Source organism: Mesoplodon densirostris, chromosome X, assembly GCF_025265405.1.
Source record: "Mesoplodon densirostris isolate mMesDen1 chromosome X, mMesDen1 primary haplotype, whole genome shotgun sequence".
Classification (NCBI taxonomy): domain Eukaryota; kingdom Metazoa; phylum Chordata; class Mammalia; order Artiodactyla; family Ziphiidae; genus Mesoplodon; species Mesoplodon densirostris.
In genome coordinates, this window is record NC_082681.1 from 73,371,912 (window position 1) to 73,390,959 (window position 19,048).

The 19,048-nt window shown below is 38.1% G+C and overlaps 1 protein-coding gene and 1 pseudogene across 1 annotated transcript in view; one reads left to right on the forward strand and one right to left on the reverse strand.

Moving 5' to 3' along the window:
• MAGT1 (magnesium transporter 1) overlaps positions 1 to 19,048 on the forward strand; it is a 48,901-nt gene that overhangs the window by 7,984 nt on the left and 21,869 nt on the right. The window contains exons 2-3 of the mRNA XM_060087364.1: positions 9,411 to 9,580; positions 12,356 to 12,473. Coding sequence (XP_059943347.1) covers positions 9,411 to 9,580; positions 12,356 to 12,473 — 288 coding nt within the window. The remainder of the gene's footprint in view (positions 1 to 9,410; positions 9,581 to 12,355; positions 12,474 to 19,048) is intronic.
• On the reverse strand, positions 14,392 to 15,201 carry LOC132482577 (general transcription factor IIE subunit 2-like; annotated as a pseudogene).

Sequence of the window (19,048 nt, forward strand, 5' to 3'; positions counted from 1 at the left end):
GTACTCAAACAATGGGCTCTTGACAACGGATGAGAGGCATCCTAAGGAAGAAGGTTCTTCAGTACTAGCGATTTACTCCGATCAAGAAAACTTTTAACTCAAATGTGAAGAAAAGAGAAATTCCTTTATAAAATCATATAACAGAAGAGACAAAAGAGGGCTAGTGAAAGAAGTGTCTAGGAATTATTAAGGTGTTATACATATACATATATATATATATTTTTTTAACATCTTTATTGGAGTATAATTGCTTTACAATGGTGTGTTAGTTTCTGCTTTATAACAAAGTGAGTCAGTTATACATATACATATGTTCCCATATCTCTTCCCTCTTGCGTCTCTCTCCCTCCCACCCTCCCTATCCCACCCCTCCAGGTGGTCACAAAGCACCGAGCTGATCTCCCTGTGTTATGCGGCTGCTTCCCACTAGCTATCTGTTTTACGTTTGGTAGTGTATATATGTCCATGCCCCTCTCTCGCTTAATCACAGCTTACCCTTCCCCCTCCCCATATCCTCAAGTCCATTCTCTAGTAGGTCTGTGTCTTTATTCCCGTCTTGCCCCTAGGTTCTTCATGACCTTTTTTTCCCCTTAGATTCCATATATATGTGTTAGCATATGATATTTGTTTTTCTCTTTCTGACTTACTTCACTCTGTATGACAGACTCTAGGTCCATCCACCTCAGTACAAATAATTCAATTTTGTTTCTTTTTATGGCTGAGTAATATTCCATTGTATATATGTGCCACATCTTCTTTATCCATTCATCTGGTGATGGACACTTAGGTTGCTTCCATGTCCTGGCTATTGTAAATAGTGCTGCAGTGAACATTGTGGTACATGAGTTTTTTTGAATTATGGTTTTCTCAGGGTATATGCCCAGTAGTGGGATTGCTGGGTCATATGGTAGTTGTATTTTTAGTTTTTTAAGGAACCTCCATACTGTTCTCCATAGTGGCTGTATCAATTTACATTCCCACCAACAGTGCAAGAGGGTTTCCTTTTCTCCACACCCTCTGCAGCATTTATTGTTTGTAGATTTTTTGATGATTGCAATTCTGACCAGTGTGAGATGATATCTCATTGTAGTTTTGATTTGCATTTCTCTAATGATTAATTATGTTGAGCATTCTTTCATGTGTTTGTTGACAATCTGTATATCTTCTTTGGAGAAATGTCTATTTAGGTCTTCTGCCCATTTTTGGATTGGGTTTTTTGTTTTTTTGATATTGAGCTGCATGAGCTGCTTGTAAATTTTGGAGATTAATCCTTTGTCAGTTGCTTCATTTGCAAATATTTTCTCCCATTCTGAGGGTTGTCTTTTGGCTTTGTTTATAGTTTCCTTTGCTGTGCAAAATCTTTTAAGTTTCATCAAGTCTCATTTGTTTACTTTTGTTTTTTTTCCATTTCTCTAGGAGGTGGGTCCAAAAGGATCTTGCTGTGATTTATGTCATAGAGTGTTCTGCCTATGTTTTCCTCTAAGACTTTGATAGTGTCTGGCCTTACATTTAGGTCTTTAATCCATTTTGAGTTTATTTTTGTGTATGGTGTTAGGGAGTGTTCTAATTTCATACTTTTCCATGTAGCTGTCCAGTTTTCCCAGCACCACTTATTGAAGAGGCTGTCTTTTCTCCACTGTATATTCTTGCCTCCTTTATCAAAGATAAGGTGACCATATGTGTGTGGTTTATCTCTGGGCTTTCTATCCTGTTCCATTGATCTATCTTTCTGTTTTTGTGCTAGTACCATACTGTATTGATTACTGTAGCTTTGTAGTATAGTCTGAAGTCAGGGAGCCTGATTCCTCCAGCTCCGTTTTTCTTTCTCAAGATTGCTTTGGCTATTCGGGGTCTTTTGCATTTCCATGCAAATTGTGAAATTTTTTGTTCTTATTCTGTGAAAAATGCCAGTGGTAGTTTGATAGGGATTGCATTGAATCTGTAGATTGCTGTGGGTAGTAGAGTCATTTTCACAATGTTGATTCTTCCAATCCAAGAACATGGTATATCTCTCCATCTATTTGTGTCATCTTTAACTTCTTTCATCAGTGTCTTATAATTTTCTGCATACAGGTCTTTTGTCTCCATAGGTAGGTTTACTCCTAGATAAGATGTTACATTTGAGTTATCTGGAATTTATCACATTCTTCAACCATTTCAGGAAGATCAGGTGGTGGTTTATTTTTATGAATGTTGTATTTTTTCCTGTTGTGTATAATTTGAATTGCTTAATGTTTATTTAATTTCCCTGTGTAATTGCATAGAAATTATGTAACACATAGTCCTTACCCATAAGAATTAAAATGTAGAGCAGTATTACTCAAACTTCAGTGTATAAAGAATCACTTGGAGAACTCCCCTGGTGGTGCAGTGGTTAAGAATCTGCCTACCAACGCAGGGGACATGGGTTTGATCCTGATCCGGGAAGATCCCACGTGCCATGGAGCAACTAAGCCTGTGTGCTACAACTACTGAGCCTGCGCTCTAGAGCCTGTGAGCCACAACTACTGAGCCCACGCACCACGACTACTGAAGTCCTTGCACCTAGAACCCATGCTCTGCAGCAAGAGGAGCCACTGCAGTGAGAAGACCATGCACATGGCCCCCGCTCACCGCAACTAGAGGAAGCCTGCGCGCAGCAACAAAGACCCAACGCAGCCAAAAATAAATAAATTAAATAAATAAATTTTAAAAAAGGAATCACTTGTGGTACATGTTAAAATTCCATATTCTTGGAATCCACCAGAAGCTAAAGAACCTCCAGGAAGAGAAAGGGAAATCACAGCCTTGATTAAAGATTTAAAGGCATCAGAGGTGGTAAGTGATGCAATATCTCATAACAACAGCCCTCAATGGCCAGTGAAAAAAGACTAACAGGAACTGAAGCCTTATAGCAGATTATTATGAACTGATTTCAATTGTTGCTCCCATAACCCAGGCTGTTCCAGACATTGCGACTGCAGCTGAATCTATTACACAGACTGATGACAGGTCGTATGCAGTCTTAGACATCACTAACACCTTCTGTGACATCTTACTGATATTTGAGGATCAAGGTCAGTTCATTTTCAGGTAGCAAGGCCTCCTATATATGTTTATAGTATTCTCTAGGGGTACCTAAGCTCCCCTGCCATTTGCTACCAGTTGGTGAGTCAGGATTTAGCATAAGTTCCTCTACCCTTCCATGTTTAAAGCTTTCACCATATGGATGATGCCTTGTTGGCAAGTAAAAGCCTCAGTCTCAATGACCTTGGTGGTGGTGCTCTCATACTACAGAGGTAGCCAGGAGCAGTAGCTGATAAACCCAACAAAATTCAAGGGCCTGCTCACCAAGCAAAGTTCCTTGGGACTAAGTGAGTGGATTTATACTACTCAGTTCCTGTTGTGGTCATGAAAAACTGGCTGTCTCTTTGGCCAACCAAACCAAACAGGAAACCCAGCACCTTATTGGACAGTTTTGGGTATTGGAGACAGTATGTGGCTCACTCAGGCATGCTGCTTGGTCTTTTTTATCAGCTAACCTGCTAATCAGCATCCTTTGAGTAGGGCTTATGTAGATCTACTGAATCAAATTTATTAGAGGATGAAACCTAGAAGTCTGCACTTTTAACAGGCTCCTTTATACTAGCCACACTTTGAGAAACATGGGCCTGTTAAGTGTATTATCCATTATGCTAAGGGCTTGCTCTGGGAAGTTTTGATTTACTTTATCACCAAGTCTTTCTTTTACATTGTGTTCTGAGCAGTAATTAATAAAAATAGTTTTGAATACATAATAAGATTATAAAAGCTTAAATTGGACTGTGAAAATCCTTTTCAGTTTAGAACAGTGGTTCTCAAGAGGGAGTGGGGAATTTTACTTCCCAAGGGTTATTTGGCAATGTCTGGAGACTTTTTGGTTATTGGCAGCTGGTGATGCTACTGGCATCTAATACGTAGAGGTCAGGGATGCTGCTCAACATGCAATGGGCAGGACAGCTCCCCCAAAAAGAAGTATCTGGCCCAAGATGTCAGTAACCCTGCTGCTGAGAAACCTTGGTTTAGAATGATCTGTTTGAATCCTAGCTCTGTGTCTTACTATGGCACTTTGGCCAAGTTGCTTAACCTCTCTGATCCTGTTTACTCAACATTTAAATGAACTAAAAATAGAATACTTAACCTCATAGTGTTGTTCTGAGGATTGAATTAAATGCTCATTCTATAAGGAGAGAAGTTGCTGCCTGACACATACGTACTAAGCATTCCAAGTAGTAACTGCTATTTTCTCTATAAAATCAAGATAGGCTTACTTTAAGATATATTAAAATGTTAAAAGATTGGGTCATTGTGAATAAGGATTATATTTCTAATTATCATGTCCCAAGCTATGTTCATGTACATTTATTGTAAAAGTTTAAAACTAGTTCATTTTAAAAAAATGAACTGGGGGCTTCCCTGGTGGCGCAGTGGTTGAGAGTCCGCCTACCGATGCAGGGGACACTGGTTCGTGCCCCGGTCTGGGAAGATCCCACATGCCGCGGAGCGGCTGGGCCCGTGAGCCATGGCCACTGAGCCTGCGCGTCCGGAGCCTGTGCTCCGCAACGGGAGAGGCCACAACAGTGAGAGGCCCGCGTACCACAAAAAAAAAAAAAAAAAATGAACTGGGCTTCCCTGGTGGCGCAGTGGTTGAGAGTCCACCTGCCGATGCAGGGGACACGGGTTCGTGCCCCGGTCCGGGAAGATCCCACGTGCCGCAGAGCAGCTAGGCTCGTGAGCCATGGCCGCTGAGCCTGCGTGTCCGGAGCCTGTGCTCCACAACGGGAGAGGCCACAACAGTGAGAGGCCCACGTACTGCCAAAAATAAAAATAAAATAAAATAAAATATATATAAAAAAATGAACTGAGAAAGTAACCTAATTAATTACCTCGGTAATAAGCAGTCTTTTGAGGTAATAATCCCATTTATAAGAGCTTTAAAGAGAATTTGTAATTCCTTTGAACTAATTTCTTCTACTTGGTAAGTTATTTGGGGATTGTATAGCCAGAAATCTGGTCTTTCCAGTCTGTTAATAAACAAGAAGAGGAATATAATACATTTTTTTCATAGACTATTCAAGACTTTGTTTAAGAAGACTCCACATGTTTATCACTAATTCAAAGCACATACATTTGTTTTATTGGAATGATCATATATCTATGTGATTGAATGGAGATAGACTATTTGAAACTATACCTGTTACTTCTTTACATTTTTTTTTTCTAAAATAGCCCGAAATAGTATCTGTAGCCATGGTGAATAAAGTAGGCAAATTATGTTTGAATTTGCTGGTAACTGTCAAATTTAATTTGAAAATATAACAAAATTAATGACTGCTTTAGAATATAGAATGCATATTTTCTGTGAACTAATATTGTTCTCTTAGCGAAGAGGATCATTATGTCTGTATCAAATAATAAGAATTCATTTTTTGGAAAAACTGAGTTTAATTTATGCAGCCTTATTTTAAATCAAATATCCCTATTCTTGACAATTGTTGGTAACTAATTCTACTGCTAAAGATGAACTAGCCTCCACCCCTTGTTCCTTGTCCTATCTGCCTTCTAGTTCACTCTCTTCCACTGCCTTTACCACCAACCTGTTTCCTTTTTTTTAATTGAAGTATAGTTGATTTACAATGTTGTGTTAGTTTTAGATGTACAGCACAGTGATTCAGTTATACACATATATATTCTTTTTCAGACTCTTTTCCCTTGTAGGTTATTACAAAATATTGAGTATAGTTCCCTGTGCTATACAGTAGGTCCTTGTTGGTTATCTATTTTATATATAGTACTGTGTATATGTTAATCCCAAATTCCTAATTTATCCCTCCCCCAACAACCTGTTTCCTTAGTATAATTCATTGTTCCACAAGTCTTGTTAATTATTTGTTATACCAGTCTTCTGCGAGTGTATATATTTCTCTGTGGGCTTATTAGAGACTATATTCATTTTTCCATGTGTAGCATATTCATTTTGTGGCTCTTACTGGAATTACTTTATATCTGCTACAAAACTATTTTTTGATGCCATCTTTCTCTATTGTTCATAGAAGTGTACTCAGGAAGTAAAATTTTTTTCAGTATTGCCTGAATTCAGGCATGCTTTAAAGGTAAATCATGCATTTTTAGAATCCATGTTATTGTTACCTTCCTGAAATTAAAAAAAATCCCATTTCTGTTAAGTGTTTATGTGTGCAACCATCTTTTTTTCCTTATATGTTAATGATGCAAGTGAGTCCATTCCCAGCTGGGTTCTGTTAAATAGAAATTCAGTACACACTAACTGAATGCCTAGTGTATGGTAAAGTACTATGTGTGTCTGCTCTCTAGTAGCTAATAATCTAGAGAAAGAAACATGTATCAAATTGTCTTAGGATGATAAGTGCTATAACACAGGTAAAAAGTGTTGTGAAGGGCCTCCCTGGTGGCGCAGTGGTTGAGAGTCCGCCTGCCGATGCAGGGGATACGGGTTCGTGCCCCGGTCTGGGAGGATCCCATATGCCGCGGAGCGGCTGGGCCCGTGAGCCATGGCCGCTGGACCTGCGCATCCGGAGCCTGTGCTCCGCAACGGGAGGGGCCACAACAGTGAGAGGCCCGCATACCGCAAAAAAGAAAAAAAAAAAAAGTGTTGTGAAACATCTAGCAGGGGTGGGGGGATTAATATGCTTGTGTCCTGGGTCCTTGACCACCTAGGAAAACCATTTAGGGTCATTCCATTACAACCCACTAAACCCACTAGATGCGCATTCTTTGAGAATTTTGTTGGGATGACTAAAGCCACAGAAACTATTCTTATTGGTTCCAGGGATTATTTTTCTTAGCCTAAGTCTGAGGCAACTCATTTGCATCACTGACACCTATCTTTCAAAGAGTGCTATCTTTCTAAGAGTGCTATCTTTCTATTAGGTTCCTGATCCACTTCCCAACTGAAAAGGCACATCCTAACATCTGTTCTTTGATGATTGAGTTTAATGAGAAGGAACTATTTTTAAAGTTTGAATGCCAGTGCCCTGGCCAAACTTCAGTGTAAGTAATGGGAAATGTAATTGGTCAAATGCTTCTGAATAGTGAACCACTCCATGATTTCCCAGCCCTTTACAAACATATCCCTGTAAAGAAGAACAAAACCATAAATTAGCATTAACTCTGCATTGAGATTCTTCTGCACTTCTTTTTTTATCTTTTCCCATCTTCTTACTACTCTTGCAAAGTTTGAACATAAGGGTAGAGGTGAGGGGAAGGATAAATGAATATGATTGCATTTATTTCAAACTGAAATTCTCATTGACTAACCACGCTTCTCTTCCATTGCCTCATGATGACTGGCTTTTTAAAAGAAACAAACAAAATGTAGCTCTTTCTTTCTGTAGACATAAATTTTCATTTCTCTGAGATAAATGTTTTGGAATGCAGTTGCTGGATTGTATGGTTAGTGTATATTTTACTTAATTTTTTTAACATCTTTGTTGGAGTATAATTGCTTTACAATGGTGTGCTTGCTTAATTTTGTAAAGAAACTGTCAAACTGTTTTCCAGAGTGACTGTACCATGGCACATTCCCACCAAAAATGTATGAGAGACCCAGTTTCTCTACATCCTCGCCAGAATTTGGTATTGTCGCTATATTTTATTTTAGTAACAGGTGTGTAGTGATAGCTCATTGTGCTTTTAATTTGCATTTCTGTAACGGCTGATGATGTTGAACATCTTTTTGTGTGTTTCTTTGTCATCGGTAGATGATCTTCGATGAAATCTCTTCATGTCTTACCTATTTTGTTTGTTTTACTGTTGAGTTTTGGTAGTTTTAAAAAATATATTCTAGCTACTAATCCTTTCTAGATGTGTGGTTTATAAATATTTTCTCCCACTCTGTAGCTTTTCTTCACATTCTCATAACAGGGTCTTTCACAGAGCAAATTTTTAAATTTTGATGAGGTCCAGTTTACCTTTTTTTTTTTCTATTTTATGAATCATGCTTTTGGTGTCAGGTCTAAGAACTCTTCGCCTACCCCTTGATCCTGAACATTTTCTCCCATATTTTTTCCTAATTTTTTAATAGTTTTCATTTTTACATTTAGGTATGTGATCCATTTTTAATTAATTTTAAAAATAAATTTATTTATTTTATTTTATGTATGTATTTTTGGCTGTGTTGGGTCTTCGTTGCTTTTTTTTTTCTTCTTCTTCTTTTTTTTCTCTTTTTTTTTCCTTCTTTTTTTCCTTCTTTTTTTTTTTTTTTTTTTTTTCTTCTTCTTTCTTCTTCGTTGCTTTGTGCAGGCTTTTTCTCTAGTTGTGGCGAGCAGGGGCTACTCTTTGTTGCAGTGCGCGGGCTTCTCATTGTGGTGGCTTTCTCTTGTTATGGAGCACAGGCTTTAGGCACGAGGGCTTCAGTAGTTGTGGCAGGCAGGCTCAGTAGTTGTCGCTCTCGGGCTGTAGAGTGCAGGCTCAGTAGTTGTGGCACACGGGCTTAGTTGCTCCGCGGTATGTGGGATCTTCCCAGACCAGGGCTCGAACCCGTGTCCCCTGCATCGGCAGGCGGATTCTTAACCACTGCACCACCAGGGAAGCCCCTTTAATTAATTTTTGTATAAGGTATGAAGTTAGTTTGAGGTTCATATTTTTGACTATGGATGTCCAGTTGCTTCAGCACCATTTATTGCAAAGGCCGTCCTTTCTGTACTGAGTTGATTTTGCACCTTTGTGATATATCAGTTGGCTATACTTGTGTAGGTCTATTTCTGGCTCTTGTTTCTGTTCCATTGATCTATATGTATCTACCCTTTTATGTAGCTATATAATAAACCTTAAAATCAGGTAGAGTGGCTTTTCCCACTTTCTTTGGAATCTTTTTTTGTTTGTTTGTTTTGTTTTGTTTTGTTTTGTTTTTTATTTTTCTGACACACGGGCCTCTCACTGTTGTGGCCTCTCCCATTGCGGAGCACAGGCTCCGGACGCGCAGGCTCAGTGGCCATGGCTCACGGGCCCAGCCGCTCCGCGGCATGTGGGATCTTCCCAGACCGGGGCACGAACCCATGTCCCCTGCATCGGCAGGCGGACTCTCAACCACTGCGCCACCAGGGAAGCCCTCTTTGGAATCTTAAGCAAATGAAAGGTTTTTTGATTTTATCTTATTTTATTTATTAGGAAATAAGTAATTCACAAAAAAATGTAGTATTGCAATATACATTTAAATCTCATCATGAAATAATGTAATTTTAAGAATAATTATCATCATCAGGCACAAGTACTAAATTTAATTTTTAGTTCTTTCAAATTTTTTATGTACCTCTGCTTATTAGTCTTGGTTTTAAGTAAGTTGTCTAGTTAAAAGAAATTTTAAATGCCAAGTTGACAGTATTAATGGCATGCTGTCTTTTTCTTTTTTTTAGATGGTGTTATCTGAAAAGGTTAGTCAACTGATGGAATGGACCAATAAAAGGCCTGTAATAAGAATGAATGGAGACAAGTTCCGTCGCCTTGTTAAAGCCCCACCGAGAAACTACTCCGTTATTGTCATGTTCACTGCTCTCCAACTTCATAGACAATGTGTCGTGTGCAAGTATGAACTTTCAACTACACTTTAAAAATTAAATAACTCATAAGATTTTAACCATTTCTCAACCCCAGAAGAATGAAATTAGTTCAGTGGGTACATAAAAAAATTAATGTATATACGTTACTTAGAGTGTCTGTAGTAACACATAATAGTACTACTCTTTTATAGTCTTTTCTTGATGGTCCATATTAGTGGAGGAGGGACAGAGAGCAAGGATAAAGTTTCATGGTAACCATTCTAGAAATAACATAAAAATATCTAACAATCATCTTATAAATTGGTATCAACTTATATAAATGCGTGTCAATAGCATTGATGTAGTGTTTTATTATTTGTGTGTGCTTTCAACTTCATACTCTTGTTTTATCACAACAACCCCAGAAGGTACATAAAGCAAATATTCTCTCATTTTTGGAAGAAACAGGTTCCAATATGTTAACTGGTCTACCCAAAGCTATAGATATTTATTAATGCAATAATGGTGGCTACATCCAAAATTTGGAATTACAAGAGAACTTTTTTAGAAAACAAAGATGCATGATTTAGAGGTGTTTCTTTTTTCTAGATTATTTTGTAGTAATTTTAAACCTTAGAAATCGAGACTAATCTCACTTAAAATTTCATCAAACAATGGTTTGTTGATTTTATTTTACTATTTCTGAATGATCTTAGGAAAAAAGATATTTCTTTAAACAAAAGATAGATAATTAAAAATAGTGGATACTAAAAAATAAAATCTCTTTTGCTTTTTGTTGTTTATTTACTTATATTTTTAGATCAGTATTGTGATCTGGGAATTTACTTTAAATGAAATGACAAAGTTACCCTGTGAAAAACTAATTTAGTAAAATCTTGGAGGCTTTCCAAATTCTGATAGCCTGAGCCCATGTGAAGGAATAGACAGCCTTCTTTCAGAATACTGTGTTATGCTACCCCAAGCCTTTCTAACTTTTCTTAAAGGATTTTCTCCCCAGAGGTAGGAGATAGTCAAGGGATTTGGTACCAGAGTGCTTTTTTTTTTTTTTAGGGATGGCTGTTATGCTGAATATAAATTAAAAGTAAGTAGAAGAAGGAAAAAGAATAGTAGGTATTAACTGTGAATAAATTTAAACTCTGGAATTACTCTATAATTCAGTCAGTTTACTCACTAGCAATCATGAGTATACAAAAATGTCAGGGGGGCCTCCCTGGTGGCGCAGTGGTTGAGAGTCCGCCTGCCGATGCAGGGGATACGGGTTCGTGCCCCGATCTGGGAGGATCCCATATGCCGCGGAGCGGCTGGGCCCGTGAGCCATGGCCGCTGGGCCTGCGCGTCCGGAGCCTGTGCTCCGCAACAGGAGAGGCCACGACAGTGAGAGGCCCGCATACCGCAAAAAGAAAAAAAAAAAAAATGTCAGGGAATGAACAAAGTCCTTCATAATTCTGTATTAAATGCAAATTGATGGAGTTCTTAATAACTAAAGTTTTTAATACTGTCTTACTTTTTACAAGACCAAATTGTAAATTAGCACATTTTCCTAAACTCATTCAAATAATTAAAACTAAGCAACAGCGATGTGTGTAATACTATATATTTGGTGCTATCAGGATGAAAAGTATAAGAAAGATGTGCTATCCTTATCATCTGGCTAGGGAAATCAGTTCCACATATGTAAATTTAGCTGGCAATATAAGACAATTTATGATTAAGTACCAAATGAATTGTGTGCATAATAAATGCTATAAAATTTCAGGAAGGACATATAAGAGGAGTGATTAGGGTTGGCCTAATGGAGAAGATACGACTTGTACTAGGGCTAGACAGATGGATCAGATTTACATAGCAGTAGGATATTCTGATTAGAAGCAGTGATGTGTGCAAGGGTACAGAGATAGGCGTAAAGTGCTGGAATTAAGAGATCCTGTTTGAGGTTGAATAGTAGTAAGGCTATGTAAAAGCTAGATGCATTATTTGGAAATAGATGATAAAGAACTTTGAATAACCAGTGAAAGAGCTTGATAAAGAACTTTGAATAACCAGTGAAAGAGCTTGGAGACTGTTCTGAAGGTAATAGAAAAGCAACAATGGTTTCTGAGAAGAGGAGGAGTATCGAGAAAGTAGTCATTTAGGAAGACTGATACATATTGCAATGTAAGAAGGATTGGAGGAGGAGAAAGTAGAGTTAGGGTTTTAATGTTCTAATGTCAGATATTAAGGATCTGACTTTAGATGATAACAATGAAAATAAATGGGGAAGGATAGAGTTAAAAGATAATCAGAAATGAAAAATTGTCAGATCTTAGAAACTGAAAGCATATGGGAGATCAGGGTAAAGTAAAATATGGCCTGAGGTTTCAGTTAATCTCAATTCCTTAGATTCTTTTTCACTGTAATAATTCATCAGACTATTCTTACTAAGTAGCATTTTGTACTTTAGATTTCTTAAATAGATTAATATTATAGTCTAATTTCTCTGGGAAGTACTTCAACCTTGTCTTTGAACCCTTAGAAGTAATTTAGGGTATTAAAAATTGGTGTAGAAACAATCTAGTTAGACTTTTTTCCAGCGAATGTTGAAGGAGCTTTGAGATAAGGAGTAGGCACAAGGTATGAAGCAGAGTCAGGTAATCACTACTTCATGATGAAATCTCCAACACTTGGTATAAGGCTTCTCTTATGCCAAAACAGTGGCAGTGTTTTCCAAGGTTTGTCCTAACCCTGTCAGCAGAGCCTGACTTGCATTAGATTGCTTTAAAAAATGTTTTATATGTTATCTTCACAAATCTGATTGCATCCAGGCAAGCTGATGAAGAATTCCAGATCCTGGCAAACTCTTGGCGATATTCCAGTGCATTTACCAACAGGATATTTTTTGCTATGGTGGATTTTGATGAAGGCTCTGATGTATTTCAGATGGTAAGCTATTTGGTTTATTCTATTAAATAGGAATAGATAAAATATGGATAATATGGAATACCTTTATTTCAATGGCTGCAAGAAGTTAAATAAGATTTGTCTTACCTAAGATCTAGAGTAGTTAATGAGATAAAAGCTAAACTTAAACTAAACATGAAATGTAGTGGTCAATACTAGCCTATTAGAATATGGAAATTGGGTAGAGATCAAGTAACTTTTATGTATTTTTTATTGTGGTAAAATATAATAAAAATTACCACTTTATTTTTTTAATAAATGTATATATTTATTTATTTCTGGCTGTGTTAGGTCTTCATTGCGGTGCATGGGCTTCTCATTGCCGTGGCTTCTTTTGTTGAGGAGCACGGGCTCTAAGCACGTGGGCTTCAGTAGTTGTGGCTCACAGGCTGTAGAGTAGTTGTGGTGCACGGGCTTAGTTGCTCCGTGGCATGTGGGATCTTCCCGGACCAGGGCTCGAACCCGTGTCCCCTGCATTGGCAGGCGGATTCTTAACCAGTTTGCCACCAGGGAAGTCCCCCCTCTTTCATTTCTGATATTAGTAATTTGTGTCTTCTCTCGTTTTTCTTAGTTAGCTTGGCCTAGAGGCTTGTTGATTTTACTGATCTTTTCAAAGAACAAGCTTTTGGTTTCATTGATTTTTCTCTATTGCTTTTCTACTTTCAGTTTCATTACTTGCTTCTCTAATTCTTATTATTTCTCTTCATTTAACTTTGGATTTAATTTGCTCTTTTGTTGGTTTCCTAAGATGGAAATTTAAATTATTGAGTTTAGATCTTTCTTTTTTTGCTGTATATGCATTCAGTGTTGTAAATCTCCCTGTAACCATTGCTTTTGCTGTATCCCACAGATTTGGATAAGTTCTGTTTCCATTTTCATTTAATTCAAAATACTTTTTCATTTTTCTTGAGATTTCTTCTTTGACCCATGTGTTAATTAGAATTGTGCTCTTTACTTTCCACGTATTTCGGAATTTCCCAGTTATCTTTCTGTTATTGGTGTCCAGTTTAATTCCACTGTGGTCTGAGGGCAGACGTTGTGTGATTCCTTTTCTTTAAATTTGTTATGGTGTGTTTTATGGCCCAGAATGTGGTCTTTCTTGGCAAATTCTGTTGTTTTGGATGAAGTAGTAGTCTATAGATGTCAATTATATCCAGTTGTTTAGATGGTGTTATTGAGTTCAGCTATGTCCTTACTGATTTTTTGCCTGCTGGATCTGTCCATTGGGTGTTGAAGTCTCCAACTATGATAGTAGATTTATCTATTTCTTCTTGCAATTCTATTAGTTTTTGCCTCACATAGTTTGACACTGTGTTGTTAGGCACATACATGTAAAGGATTGTATCTCTTCTTGGAGAATTGACCCTTTTATCATCACGTAATGCCCTTTTTTATCCCTAATAACTTTCCTTGTTTTGAAGTCTGCTGTATCTGAAATGAATATAACTACTCTTGCTTTCTTTTGATTAGTGTTAGCATTGTATATTTCCTCCATCTATTTACTTTTTTTTCCTTCTACAATGATTTTATTATAAATATGTTCTTTTGGAATAAACAAATATTGCATTCAAGACTATCAGCAAACTTGTTCTAAGGTAATAAAAGAGGGAAAATGGAACCAGGAACCACTTAAAAGTATAGATAAATAGCAAAGACACCTGCATGCCTTGCTGACCGCCTTTCCCCCAAGAAGTAACAGGAGGTTAACGGGGACATCACATTTCTCATTAGCACATTAATGAAAATAAGCTTCGAGTTTGGTAATTTGCACTAGTTCTGTAAACTGAACTGCTCCTCTCCTCGGTCCTAAGAACTAGAATGGGAAGACGGTCTTCGGATCCTAGCATCAACAAGGAAGATCTTGACTTTGTAACTCTTTGCTCTCAGACAAAACTGTTCACTACTTGCCAGGAGCAATGTCAGAGTAGTCCTTCAGCACCAAGGCCAAGTGTTCATTGTGAGTCTTAAACCATCGCTTTTTCTGTGAAGCAGGCTTTTTCCTTCTCTGAATAGGGGCCACTTTCTTTGGTCCAGATTCCTGCATGGAAGAAATACCCTGTCACTTTAGATACTCTTCAGTTTTCTCCTCATCCATTGAATCCACGGTGACACTCCTTCACAGTTTCTGAAACTTTTCATCCACAGAAAACTGATAGCTCTTATCACTGAAGAAAAGAATTTTCTTATCAGGAAGGTTTACAAGTGGTATCTGGTCCCCTAAAGCATTAACTGCTTTCTGGGAATTGGGCAGTCCTTCCTCAATGTCTTCTAAAAGAATTCCTCCTAAGCCTTGCTGGTCATGCTTATTTAAGAGCCTAAGTAGGACCTTCTTATCTTTCAAGTTGTACTTGGGCTTGAAGGCATACTTTCCATCTATTACTTCAGTTTTGGGATTACTGACTATTGCCTCAGTCATTAGCCATTGTTTCTGCTTGAGTCCAATATCTAAATGTTGTGTTTCATCCAAACTTTCTTCTAAAGTAAGAGGATGTGTATTTCGTTGCTGATGCCATGTCTTCATGTAATTCACAATCTTAGCAAGAATGCCAAACTTATATCCAGAGCGTCCTGATAGAACTTTTGAGTTAAATGATCCATTGCTATGATCAGAATTTTGTTTAGAGCTTGATGATCCTCCATGTTCTAGCTTTGCTTTCTTCTTCTTTGATGATGATGACTCAGAAGATACAGCATGGTATATTTCCTCCATCTATTTACTTTTAATCTATATGTGTGTCTATTTAATGTTGGTTTCTTGAAGACAACATATACTTGGGTCTTGTTTTTTGAACCACTCTAACAATTTCTGTCTTTTAATTGGTGCATTTAGACCATTGATATTCAAGTTGATTATTGATATAGTTGGATTACCATCTGCCATATTCATTACTGTTTTCTGTTTTTTGCCCTTTGCTCCTATTTTTGTCTTCTAATCTTTTTCTGCCTTTTGTGGCTTTAATTGATCATTTTATATGATTCCATTTTTCTCTCCTTTTTTAGTATATTAGTTATACTTTTTTTTTGCTTTTCTTAGTTGTTGCCCTAGAGTTGGCAGTATACATTTACAGCTAATCAAAGCCCACTTTCAAATAACACTATACCACTTCATGGGTAGCAAGAATACCTTATAATAACAAAATAATCCTAATCCCCCCCTTCCATCCCTTGTATCATTTCTGTCATTCATTTCACTTATATATAGGCACATACACACACACACACAATTGAATAAACTGCTGGTGTTATTTTGAACAAACTGTTATGTGTTAGATTAATTAAGAATAAGAAAACAAAAGTTTTTATTTTACCTTCACTTATTCCCTCTTCAGTCCCTCCCTTAATATATGTAGATCCAAGTTTCCAACCTACCTTATTTTCCTTCTCTCTAAAGAACTTCTTTTAACATTTCCTGCCTGAGATTCCCTCAATTTTTCTTTGTCTGAAAAAGTCTTTATTTTTCCTTCACTTTTGAAGAATAATTTCACAGGGTACAGGATTCTCTAAGTTGGTGTTGTTTTTTCCTCTCAACACTTTAAATATTTCACTCCGCTCTCTTCTTGTTTGCATGGTTTCTGAAGAAACATTGGGTGTAATTCTTATCTCTCTTCCTCTGTGGGTAAGAGGAAGAGAGATTACTCTAACTTCTTTCAGAGTGTTATTTTTTTTTTTTTAGACGTTGAGGGTAGGAGTTTATTGATTAATTAATTAATTTTTGCTGTGTTGTGTCTTCATTTCTGTGCGAGGGCTTTCTCTAGTTGTGGCAAGCGGGGGGGCCACTCTTCATCACGGTGCACGGGCCTCTCACTATCGCCGCTTCTCTTGTTGCGGAGCATAGGCTCCAGACGCACAGGCTCAGTAGTTGTGGCTCACGGGCCTAGTTGCTCTGCGGCATGTGGGATCCTCCCAGACCAGGGCTCGAACCCGTGTCCCCTGCATTAGCAGGCAGATTCTCAATCACTGCACCACCAGAGAAGCCCCAGAGTTTTTTTAATCTTTGGTTTCTTTGAGTTAAATTATATGCCTGGGCATAGTTTTATTGGCATTTATCCTGCTTCATGTTCTTAGAGCTTCCTGGATCTGTGATTTGGAGTCTGACGTTACTTTGGGTTATTCTCAGTCATTAAATATTTCTTCTATTCCTTTCTCTTTCTTCTGGTATTTCCATTATGTGTATGTTACACCTTTTGTAATTGGCCCACAGTCCTTGGATATTCTGTTCTGTTTTAGTTTCCTTTTTTTGTCTTTGTTCTCTTTGCTTTTCAGTTTTTGAGGATTCTATTGATAGATCTTCTAGCTCAGAGATTCCTCAGACATGTCCAGTGTACTAAGTCCATCAAAGGCATTCTTCATTTCTGTTACAGTGGTTTTCATTGCCGACATTTCTTTTTGGTTCTTTTTAGGACTTCCATCTCTCTGCTTACATTAACCATCTGTTTTTGCATGTTGTCTACTTTATCCATTAGAGATATTAGTATATTAGTCAGTTTTGTTTAAAATTCCTGGTATGTTAATTCCAACATCCCTTCCAAGTCTGGTTCTGATACTTGCTCTGTTTCTTCAAATTGTGTTTTTTTTGACTTTTGATATCCCTTGTATTTTTTTTCTTCATAGCCAGACATGATGTACTAGATGAAAGGAACTGCTGTAAAGTGGCCTTTAGTAATGTGGTGTGAGGGGAGAGGGATGTTTTATAGTCCTAGAATTAGATCTCAGTCTTTTAGTGAGCATATGCCTCTGGACTGTGACCTTCACAAGAGTTTCTCAGTTTTTTTCCTCCCCTCTTAGAGGACAGGATGGCTGGAGTGAACTAGAGTTTGGTATTTCCCTTCTTCCAGGTCAGTTAGGCTCTGATAATACCCCAGCAGGTTAGGCTGTGGTTAACTAGTTTCCTCTGAGGACAGACCTTGTTAAGAAGAGCAGAGTTCTCTGGGGTATTTCAAAATGTTTTCTTTTCCCCTCACCCTGACAGTAGCATGAGGGGATTTTTCTCCAGTATTTACTGTGGGAACCTAGTCAAGCTCCTGGAGGTAAATCTCACAATATTTTTACCCCCTCCCCCATAACTGTGTGCTTTTGGAGCTTTTAACTCCCAGAGTTGTCCACACTGAGCCTCCAGTAATTTGTCAGTTACAGATCAGGTTTTCCTTCTCTGGCAATGTTCCTGAGGCTGTTTCCACTTGTTGGTCTCTGCTCAGATAAGCCGTGACTCCCTGTATTTGCCTGTCTCTCCAATCTTGGGGGCAGTCGTTTGCCCTGTGTCTTCCTCTCTCTTAGGGAATCCCAGAAGAGTTGTCTGCTTTTCAGTTTGTTCAGCTTTTTACTTGTTGATATGATAGAGTAGCGACTTCCAAGCTCCTTACATGCAGAACTGGAAATCATAACTTTCAACTGTATTTTTAACTTCAGCGTCTGTACTAGTTCTTTTTTATTTTCATTTATTTTTGGCTGTGTTGGGTCTTCGTTGCTGCGCACGGGCTTTCTCTGGTTGTGGCGAGCGGGGGCCACTCTTCGTTGCGGTGTGCGGGCTTCTCATTGCAGTGGCTTCTCTTGTTGCGGAGCATAGGCTCTAGGCGTGTGGGCTTCAGTAGTTGTGGCTCGTGGGCTCAGTAGTTGTGGCTCGTGGGCTCTAGAGTGCAGGCTTAGTAGTTGTGGCACACGGGCTTAGTTGCTCTGCGGCATGTGGGATCTTCCTGGGCCAGGGCTCGAACCCGTGTCCCCTGCCTTGGCAGGCAGATTCTTAACCACTGTGCCACCAGGGAAGCCCTGTAGTAGTTCTTTCCCCTTTGTGTATAAGGGGACATAGATGCAATCCATAGATTCAAGGACATAGATTGAGTTTTGTCTGTTTATAAATCTGTCTAACTCATATATTTGGACATATTTTACTCAACAGTTGTATAAAACATGAAAGGAAAGATTTGGATATAACTTCTTGTTGTACACCTTTATATGAATGACTTCCCAATCCAAAAATTCATTATGTCCCAAATAAAACTCCTGTCTCTCCTACTTCCACTCAAACCTGTTCCTCTTGGGTTCTGTATCATTGGTGACACTTCTTTGACATTCCTCTTTTTCTACAACATCCATCATCCTTTACTTCCAAGGCCTTCATCTTCTTTCATTTGAACTTACCATCCATATAATACTCTCTCCATATTGCCTGCCATTAACAGTTCTTAGAGGTTTTTTTCCTAGAAGGTATTAATAAGAATACTTGGGGGAAAATAAAATTTGGGAAACCTTAGTTTAAACAAAATTAAATTTTATTTTTTACTTCATGGTATCAAGAACTATGAAGGGTCTTGAGGTTTTATTCTATGCACAAGCTAACAAGTGACCCTGCCAGTTTCATAGATGCTCACAGATGACATGACACTCCTGGGTTGGAGTTAAAGGACTTTATTACTCACAACAACAAAATCCAAAGTATCAACACTTCATTGCACTGGTTCCCTAAGCCCCACTTCCCATAGGACAATGCAAGGAAAATGAGTGGGTTGCATTATGGAAGAGGAACTCTAGGCTTTGGGAACCCAAATCTTCCATAAAGGCTA